A 9,799-nucleotide genomic window follows, 5' to 3' on the forward strand; every position below is an offset into this window, starting at 1 on the left:
GCCTTTGTACAGCCAGAGAGAGGCTCTAGATTCCACTAGCATTGCCCTCTCTTCTCCTGAGGCAGTGGTCCTGCTCCCACTCTGCCTTGGGGCTCCCACAGAAGAATGGCAGGTGAGGGGACATGTCATGGACGAAGACTGATCTGAAAAGAGTTGGAAACTGTCAAGACATGTTTGTCCTAGGGGACAAAAAAATGTTATAAATTAGAACCTAGATTATATGACTATAACCCAGTTGGGATGTCTAGGGACATTGATATTCAGGATATGACAGCAGACTGAACCATTCTCGTGGAAGGAGGATTTTCCTTTGATGGATATGAATGATTCAATTTGTAGCAGAGGTCTGGAGAAAGGATTTCCACTTTTATTCTTCACCCACATACTCTTACAAGGAGAAATAGCAGTTGTCTTCCAAATATAAATCTACTTGGTGGAGAGTGGGAAATTTGGCAGTATGAAGGTGATTTAATGAAGTGGAGGCCATTTAGGAAGAGAGTGTGGCAAGAAGATAGATTTTTTTTGCAACAAGTCTTTAAGTGAGAAGCAGGATGGCTCCTGCCCCTAACTCTGCCTTCCTATTTAGTTTTGGATTGCTTCAAGTATGCCAGGATGTCTGACTTGACCGTGCTGACTGTAGCCCGGTGGGACCAGCGCATGACGGGGACTCCATTGGGCCCCACAAGGAACTTCTCAAAGTTCCAGCGGACATCATGGACTTTTATGGGTTCCCAGGAGATATATCGGTATGAGGCCAAAATCTCAGAGGGGTGAGGACAGGAGTTCTGAAGCAAAGAGATGAAAAAAGGAAATAACATTATTTCTGCTCCTGAATGTCTAGACTGTTTTCACCCACAGGTAATCTACTTCCTTCTATACCTAAATGTTTTAATTTTTTGTTATTCCCAATAAATCCCATAAATTCTTTAAATCACCACCATGCCAACTACCAAGAATGTTGTAGGTGTTATAGCAAAAGTCTACTTTTTCAGTTTCTCCTCATGACTCCATCATCAGCTTACACTGCCATAGGCAGGATATGTTACTTCTCAAGCTTTTAGTTTCCTTTTCTTCAAAGTAAATGGCTTGGATTACAATGTGGTTTCCCAGGTCTTAGGGTTCCATGAGCCAGTAACATGTCAATAATTATTTTTTGGGACCAATATTGAGTTACTAATATTTTGTCAAATAAGAAAAAAAAATTAAAACACCATAATTCATCACTTAATTCAAAAAGACCATTGGAGAAATAAACTGCCTATGGGTCATAATCTTTGAACAAAGGGCAGCCTTATGAGTTAGATGAGCTGAGTTTGTAAAATCCTTCTTACACTGCTCTACTGTCTTTAATTTACTGAAGATATTTAAAAATATTAACTTGGGCTAGTCTTGGCCCACAGTCCAGCATATAGGAACAAATCACTCTGGTGGTTTTTAAGGTCTTTTCAATTCTGGCATTCTCTATGTCTCAAAATCAGTGTTTCATAAAAGGTACTACTACATCATATCGTATCTGTTGATTTCTAACTCCTTCTCCAGTACAAGTTCATCAAAGGTAGAGACTGTGGCTTATTCATCTTTATATCCTTATTATTTAGCCTGCCTTATAGATAGCAGACACTCATTACATGTATCTTGAATGAATGAATATCAATGAGCAAAAGAGGGTGATCGCAGTAAAAGCTGTCATTCCACACAACTCTCTCCACAAAACCAGAGCCCGCCCATAGATACTAACAGATTAGACCCCCATCCCATGCTGATCTGGAGATTTCCTCCAAAAAGACCAATCCACCTTCAAGCATGAGCCCTTGGGTTCCACCACGCCAACTCTATCCTAGGAATATTAAGGAAGTGGAGGAGACTTAGACCAAGAATTCACTCACCTTCAAGAAGGTAAAGATTTTCTGTTCTTTTTCGCCATTCACATCCCCTTTCTCAAAAAGCTGGAAATTAGGTACAAATCCTCCCCCTGGGCGGACGTACCTGCAACAAGCCATAACGTTCCCAGGAAGCTTCAGAATATGAGTGAGAAGGTTATGAGAGGACACTAGGATTTGAGGTCACGAGAAAAGGCAGAAAGAGGGGGTTAGTGGGGAAATAAGGTCATTTTTTTTACTTTAGACTCCCCGGTTCATTTTATTTCTCTCTATCCTATAGCCCATCTCTGTTCTCTCATCATTTCTGTGCTCCCTTCTCCACAGTCCATCCAGGTCTCAGCCAGGGATTGGGACAGTGTCTCTGGAAACTACCAGGCTCTCATCAGGGTAGGCCAGTGTTATACTCGGCTTGCAGATGCTCCTGAGCCTGTCAATCCACTACCTCCTCAGGAAGGTCCTGAGCTGGAAGGGCCTCTGGAGACTGAGGGAAGGTGGACAGGGGCCTCATTGTGTTTCAAGCAGACACTTACTTGAGTCCGGGGAGAATCTCTTTGTTGTCTCCTGGTTCTTGCTTTCCAAACTGGTTGCAGGGAAAGCCCAACACAACTAGGCCAGAGGGCTTCAGCTCCTCCTGGAGTGCATTTAGTTCTGTGGTTACAAAAGGAACAACATATTGGCCTGGCTAGAGATTCTGCTTTGTGCAGGGATCTTTCCCTGGGGTTTCGCATTTTACAGAGAAGGAAACAGAGGTGGTGGTGGGGGCACCTCTAGCTCAGAGAGACTGTCCATGGCATGGCCGAAGTTAGACACCAGATCTTCAGACATGCACTCAAAAGCCCTTTATTGCAGTGCAGGATTTCCCAAACCTGCAGCACATCAGAAGCAGCTGAAGGCTTCCTTAAAAATAGAGATGCCCAGGTCCCATTCGAGAAACTCTTCTGTTCCTCTGAGATGGGGTTTCGTTATCTTTACTATTCAAAGGGTGATTTTTAAACAAAGCCAGGTTTTGAAGATCATTGCTCATCAGTTGGCCTTCTCTGGTTGGTTAATTCATAGACTGAATCTTTCTTTTGTAAAGGAAAATGACAATGAGGACTGAGCTTTTGTTCCCTGTACGGGCTGGCTCACTCTGAGTGGACTAGAAGTAAACCTGACAGGCAAAGAGAACCAGAGAAATGTCAAGACGTGCTTCTTGCTGCTCTTCAACAATCCTTGAGGTGTAAAGGAAGCATTCTACCTAAAAACCCTCAGTGATATGCCAAAAAAACAAGATTCGATTGCCTTTTTCCACTGCCAGGAAGTCTTCCAACTTGTCTGCTCAGACTTTTATAATCAGCTTCTTTGTTAGCCCTTTCTGAGCTGGATGCCTTTCTATCCCTTCACAGATGCTAGCCAGTCCCATTGATTCTGCTCAGCCAACTGGTATCTCCTCTTTGTCCTTTGTAAAAAAAAATAGATGTTGCTTTCCTGTTTTCACAGTACTGAGTACCTACCTCTCCCCCTAGCCTTCCCTCTTGTCTTCAGCACTGTAGATAATCACTTCCTTAAGGGAAGAGACAAGAAATTAGGAAGCCTATTTTCCAATCCTTGAGTAACTATTCCTTGGTTTCCTCATCTGTTATTTGCAGAACAGAAAATAAATAACTTGATTTTTAAAGTTCCTAAAACTGGTAAAATAAATTATGGTCTAACAAATATTTTTCAGTCTTAAAAAAATAAGGAAATGGTCTGAACTTGAAAGTATTTTTTTATTAATTAAAAAACCAAGGCAGCAAATTGTATGAAAAACAGAAAAAAGAAAGTATATATTTTGTAAACATGATAATGTTGTTCATCTGTAGGGAGAGGAAGGAGATAGAGACTTTTCATTCTAAAATTTTTTGTTCCTTTTGAATTTTGAGACTTGTGAAAATATTACCTATTTGAAATATAATTATTAATAGAAACAAAAATGAAGTTCTTATTACCTCAAACATAAGAAGTACATCTGTCTCTGGTATAATTCATCCTGTCATTGTTCATTGTTTTTTAAACTACACTGCCTATGACAAAGAGAGAGGGAGAAACTAGGAGGAGTTGAAGTAGGAGAGGGAGTATTTGCCTCCGTTAATCATCTCCTCTCCCAGCTCTCACTCCAGTCAAATGCAGCTCTGGGTATAAACTCCCTTTCCCTCTTCTCCCTGTCATTGTAAGTTACCTGTAAAACCCCGGAAAAGTCTCAAAAACATGGATTCTCTCTCCTATATTTACCAAGAAGACTTTTGGAAACTTCTGAGAGGCTCCTAATTCTCAGCTATATATTGATCTCCTGAAAATCTCAGGGCAAAGCAGAAGCAAGGCATGGGGAAAGGGTCAGCATGCTTTTTTCTTTAAAGGGCCAGATAGTAAATATTTCAGACTTAGTGGGACATGTGGCCTCTATCACCACTACTCCTGCAACTATCCAATTCTACCTTAGAGCATGAAAGCAGCCCTAGACAATATGTAAATGAATGGGTATGGCTGAATTCTTTTTTTTTTTTTGAGACAGAGTCCCACTCTGTTACCTGGGCTAGAGTGCTGGGGCATCAGCCTAGCTCACAGCAACCTCAACCTCCTGGGTTCAAGCAATCCTTCTGCCTCAGCCTCCCGAGTAGCTGGGACTACAGGCATGTGCCACCATGCCCGGCTAATTTTTTTCTACATATATTTCTAGCTGTCCAACTAATTTCTTTCTATTTTTAGTAGAGACGGGGGGGGGGGGGGGGCGGCAGGTCTCGCTCTTGCTGAGGCTAGTCTCGAACTCCTGACCTCAAGAGATCCGCCCGCCTTGGCCTCCCAGAGTGCTAGGATTACGGGCGTGAGCCACCGTGCCGGCCATGGCTGCATTCTAATAAAAAAAAAAGCTCTGTTTACAAAAACAGACTGGCCAGATTTGGCCTGTGGGCTACAGTTTGTTGACTTCTGACAATGGAGGATGAAGTCACTTGATTATGAGTATTTATTTGGGTCATAATTTGCGGACTTCTATTAATAACATTGGAGGATGAAGTCACTTAATTATGAGCATTTATTTTGGTGCATAATTAGAATTAGAATATAATTCCATGTGATATAGAATATAATCAACAGGAAAATTTAGTCCCAAGGAGACGTGGCTATGAATTCTTACCAGGATATTGAGCTGTCAGACCACAATAGGTGGCCACGTTGACAAACAGGACATGCTTGCCCACATACCGGTTGAACTGAATGTGTTCATTTCCATTAATAGCAAAGGCTTCATAGTCGAAGATGGTGCCTTTCACATCTTTGTAGCAATCCATCTGGAAGATTTTATTAAATGATAATATTAGTATAATAACAACAATTCCTAGCATCTGTTTAACCTTTCAAAGCACCCAAAAGATAAGACATATATTAACTGAGACCCAGAAAACAAATAAGAGTTGTCTAAGGTGTCAGAGACAAGACTGAAATTGGGTCTTGTGGCTTGGAAATTAAGAGTTAAGTCTCTCTTCCTATTATCCTGGCAGAGGCAAGATACCAGGCAATACTTGGATGAATGGAAAAGAGCAGAGATTCATGAGCTGGGATGGGAGAAGCTGGAAGTAAGTGGGGCCAAAGATGAAAACACACTGCCTTTCATGCTTCTGTGAAAGGCTACTCCTTGGCTCCTGGATTCAAAGCATCCTGCCTGGACTCTCTCAGATAAGGGCAGGTTTTAAATTGCTCAACTATCTTAGGATGACCTAGTTACTTTCCTTTTCCCAGGTCTTCTGACTTCTTACCCCACTCATCAGCATGGTAGAGTGGAAAGAACTGTGGCCTGGAAATCAGAAGACAGCTCTATTGTTAAATTCCATTGTCAACCCGGGCAATTCTCATCCCTGGCCCTCGGTTTCCCCAGGAGTAAAATGAAGACATTCATCTAGGTTACTATTAGAATATCAAGGGGCCTTCTAGGTTTAACATTCTAGAATCTAATATTATCCCAACCTTGAATAATTTTCTTTCTCCCATCACTCACTCATATGATGGTCTTATAAGCCAATACTGTGAAACTCCAGTTTTTTTGTAGAAAGGAGATCTACAAGAGATCTCCTTTTCCAAGAAAGGAGACGGAGAGCCCTAAAGTCCATCTGCAAGTAGGTCACTGAAATCTGTCTGGCATCGTCTGACCTATCACACACCCCACACCTCATCCTGTTGTGCTCCAGGTGTGTAATACCCACCTTCATCATCAAGCTCCATCTTCTATCCCATTCCTTCTCAAATCTCCTGAACATATTTGAGTAGACTTCCACCTAACATTTGTTAACTTCTACATAGCAGAAATAAGTCCTACCTGAAAATTTCATTGCATGTTCTTAAGTTAAATCCCTCTGCAAGGGAGGACTCCTCTTATTCCTCCTCTGTCCCTATCCTTGCAGGGTCCATGCGGCACCCAAGGTGTACTGATGCCACAAGTGCTCACTGGCACAACCTGATCCCATCTTTCCCCTATATTGGGGAAGCTGCTACAAATTGCTCATGGAACACGGGGAGTGTGAAAAGGAAGCTATATGTCCAAACCATCCAGTGAGAAAAAAGAAGAAAGGAACTGTCTAGAAAAAGGAGAGAAAGGCATTATCTGATAAGAAAGGTCCAGACTTAAACTGGGATTAAACTAGCCTCCTAAGAAATGCAGTGGACTATGGCCGGGCGTGGTGGCTCACGCCTGTAATCCCAGCACTCTGGGAGGCCGAGGTGGGTGGATCGCTGGAGGTCAGGAGTTCGAGACCAGCCTGAGCAAGAGCGAGACCCCATCTCTACTAAAAATAGAAAGAAATTATATGGACAACTAAAATATATATATACAAAAAAAAAAATTAGCCGGGCATGGTGGTGCATGCCTGTAGTCCCAGCTACTCGGGAGGCTGAGGCAGTAGGATCGCTTAAGCCCAGGAGTTTGAGGTTGCTGTGAGCTAGGCTGACGCCACGGCACTCACTCTAGCCCGGGCAACAGAGTGAGACTCTGTCTAAAAAAAAAAAAAAAAAAAAAAGAAAGCCAAACACCATCTGCCCCTGTCCAGAGAAGGTGTAATGCAAAACAAAACAACACCCAACTTTTTCCAATTCTGTAAGTCCACTGACTCTATCACTAGCATACCAGGTTGTAGCTACCCACTCCCTACTCTTGGGAAGAAAGATGTTTTTTTCCCTATGTAGGTTTTCACACCTTTTCATAAATTTATATGCACATATATGAACCAGCAAAACTGAGGCATGTATATAAAGAATATTATATGAAAACATCTGTTTCTATAAATTACTGACATCGTGTTGGGTACTAGGGTACAGGAGCTCAGAAAGACTCCTTTCAGTCCAGTTAACTACTGATGTTGATTGCTGTTCCAAATTTATTCAAGTCTGCATCATGTATCTCAAATACCTCCAGATTCAGCCTTTATTAAGCAAATTCTATAGTCCTAAGTCTCCACACCCAATTAGGCAGCACTGGGTTACATCAAAACCATATCAGTTCTCAAAATAGAAAGTCACCCTGAAGGTTATCTAGTTAATTTTAGAGGTGGAGGGGGAGATCTCACCAGAGCTGCCTTTTGTAGAATACATCATATGCTAATAATTGTTGCTCACCCATCCACAAAGTAGATACTGTCACCCATAAACTTATAATTAGAAAGCAGAGGCTAACAGAAGTGAAGTGACTTGTCCAAGGCCAAAAGTGGTAACTGACTATGTGAATGAAAGTTTGCTTGTCCCTAATGTCATGATTCCTCTTTGCCTCCAAGTCATCTTCTTCATTACAGTCCTTTCCTGAGTTTCCCGGTCCACTGCCATACACACGTTTTATCAATGAGACAACAGAGCCATGAACTGAGAATAGAACTGAGGCCAGAATCCAAGACACCTGACTCCAAATCCAGTTGTTTTAGGCCTCTGATTATTTTTCCATGTGTTTTATGTTTTTCTGATAACTTTATGACTTTATCCATCCCTAAAACTTCCACATTAATTTTTTTCTCCTCTGCATGGGGTTCTTGCCAAATTGCATCTGAGATGGCTCAACTCAGCCTCTCCTCTGAACTCTGTCTGTTCCCACCTACTCTGATGCCTATTGCTGTCCCATGCCTCAGACCCAGCTCTGATGCAAATACTGATGCAGCTGGTGGGGTTCCCAGGGGGCTTCCACCTGAAAAAGAGACTTTCTTTCCCAACCATATTCAACTCAAACACCACTCATTCATGGGAATAAAGATGATTCAAAGAGAAAAGTTTAGGGGAGTCTGGAAAGAAGAAGAAAGCAGAGGTCAGAGTCTTAAAAGAAGACTGCCGGGCAGGATCTAGATGCAGGACAGAAGAAGTAACATTTGAGCCCTACCGTGCCCTCTCTGGAATTCACTCACCTTCACCTTTTCCGACTTGGGATTTGTTTGCATGAAGCCAGCTAGGAGAAGCGAGAAAAGATACCTGACTCTCAACTGTGCAGTCATGACTAGTGTTTGCAAATCACCAGTCTGAGGGCCTGAGGTCCTCACTCACCTCTGCAGTCTTTTGATACCCTGGCAAGGACTATCACAAGCTGCATGAGTGGGGCGTGAGAACCACAGAGCTCAAACCATGTCCTCGCCTACACACACCCCCATAAGCACTCAGTGCTCACCAGTGCAATGAGGACCTGGGACTCGTATAAATTCTGGCAGAATTATAAAAAGGTGATGGCAAACCCTCTTAGGTCCTTGAAGACTATTGTCCATTTTTCCTAATGGATACTGATGCAGCCTCTCAGACATTTGCAGTAAAGTCACCACAAAAGGACCTAAACATTCCAAATACTATTTCTAGTGTTATTTGAGTCTTTAAAAAATCAAAAGTTGAACCACCTAAGATCTCTCAAAGAGCTTTGGGAGGAAACTGACCTGAATGGGGGATATATTCACAATATATATGCCATCTGCACATTAATATATTCATTATATGAATGCTTATAAATGCTTTCAAGTGCTTATAAATCAGTAACAAGACACTACCAGACCAATAGAAAAATGCGCATCAGACAGAAAATCAAATGGCATCAGTGGTAGGCTACAATGTTCTCCCTCACCAATAATCAAAGTATAAATAAGAAAAGACACATTGTGCCTTTATCAGATTGGCAAAAGTTAAAAGGAATGGTGATTAGCAGCCTGCTCCCAGGCTGGATATTGGCAGACTGACAAAGTTAAAAGGAATGGTGGTACCCAGCCTGGGTGCAGGCTGGTATAGGAGGCTCTTGCATACAAGGTGGGGGGCGGGGAATGCTTAATGTTGCCAACTTTCTGGATGATAATCTGCCGCTTTGATTTTTTTTTTTAAACTAAGTAACTTTTTTGGAAATAATTATAAATTTGCAAGGAAGTTGCTCCTCTTAATCTTCTGGAAGCCCCAGGGCCCAAGAAGAATCATGGAAATGAGACAGAAGTTCCTCTAAGAATAAAGATACTTTGCTTCTCAACCAGCATACAAACCCCCATCCATTCAGCAACAATTTCCAACGACTGCTCAATAGTCCTGGCTAAAATTTTGGGGTAGAAGAATTGATGAATGCAAACCTAGAGCCCTAGGAATTGTTGGCTTTCTCACACAAATAGCATATTTAATCCCCACTGACCTCACAGGAAGCTGACCAAGACCTTCTTCCCTCTTGTTTACAGTACAGTTTTATTTTTTGGAGCTCAGTGTTAATGTGTGAGTTAATTATACTGTTAGGTTCATGACGTTATTGAGCAAATGGGCTCGCTGCCCAAAGCACACAGAAGCCAATGCCATGGCACCAGCCTTTGAGAAAAGAAAGGCTTCATTGTGAGGCTGGCTAGCAAGGAGACAGGAGATGCAGCTCAAACCTGTCTCCCCATTTGGGGTCTGGAGAAAGTTTTAAGGGGTCAGAGGGCAAGGGA

The 9,799-nt window shown here is 42.2% G+C and overlaps 1 protein-coding gene across 3 annotated transcripts; it reads right to left on the reverse strand.

Moving 5' to 3' along the window:
• Window positions 1–578: 578 nt before the first annotated feature.
• Window positions 579–8,356, reverse strand: GPX5 (glutathione peroxidase 5). Of its 3 annotated transcripts, none has more exons than XM_069493612.1 (5): window positions 8,276–8,356; window positions 5,032–5,185; window positions 2,411–2,528; window positions 1,887–1,986; window positions 579–785 (listed from the first exon to the last, which is right to left on the reverse strand). In XM_069493612.1, the coding sequence occupies exons 1-5, from the start codon at window positions 8,354–8,356 to the stop codon at window positions 579–581; spliced, it is 660 nt and encodes a 219-aa protein (XP_069349713.1). The 3 variants fall into 3 exon arrangements, with proteins under 3 accessions (XP_069349713.1, XP_069349715.1, XP_069349714.1); XM_069493614.1 differs by having other exon boundaries at window positions 8,270–8,356; XM_069493613.1 differs by lacking the exons at window positions 579–785; window positions 2,411–2,528 and having other exon boundaries at window positions 1,925–1,986; window positions 8,270–8,356.
• Window positions 8,357–9,799: the final 1,443 nt, after the last annotated feature.

The sequence above is a fragment of the Eulemur rufifrons genome, chromosome 18 (genome assembly GCF_041146395.1).
Source record: "Eulemur rufifrons isolate Redbay chromosome 18, OSU_ERuf_1, whole genome shotgun sequence".
NCBI lineage: Eukaryota > Metazoa > Chordata > Mammalia > Primates > Lemuridae > Eulemur > Eulemur rufifrons.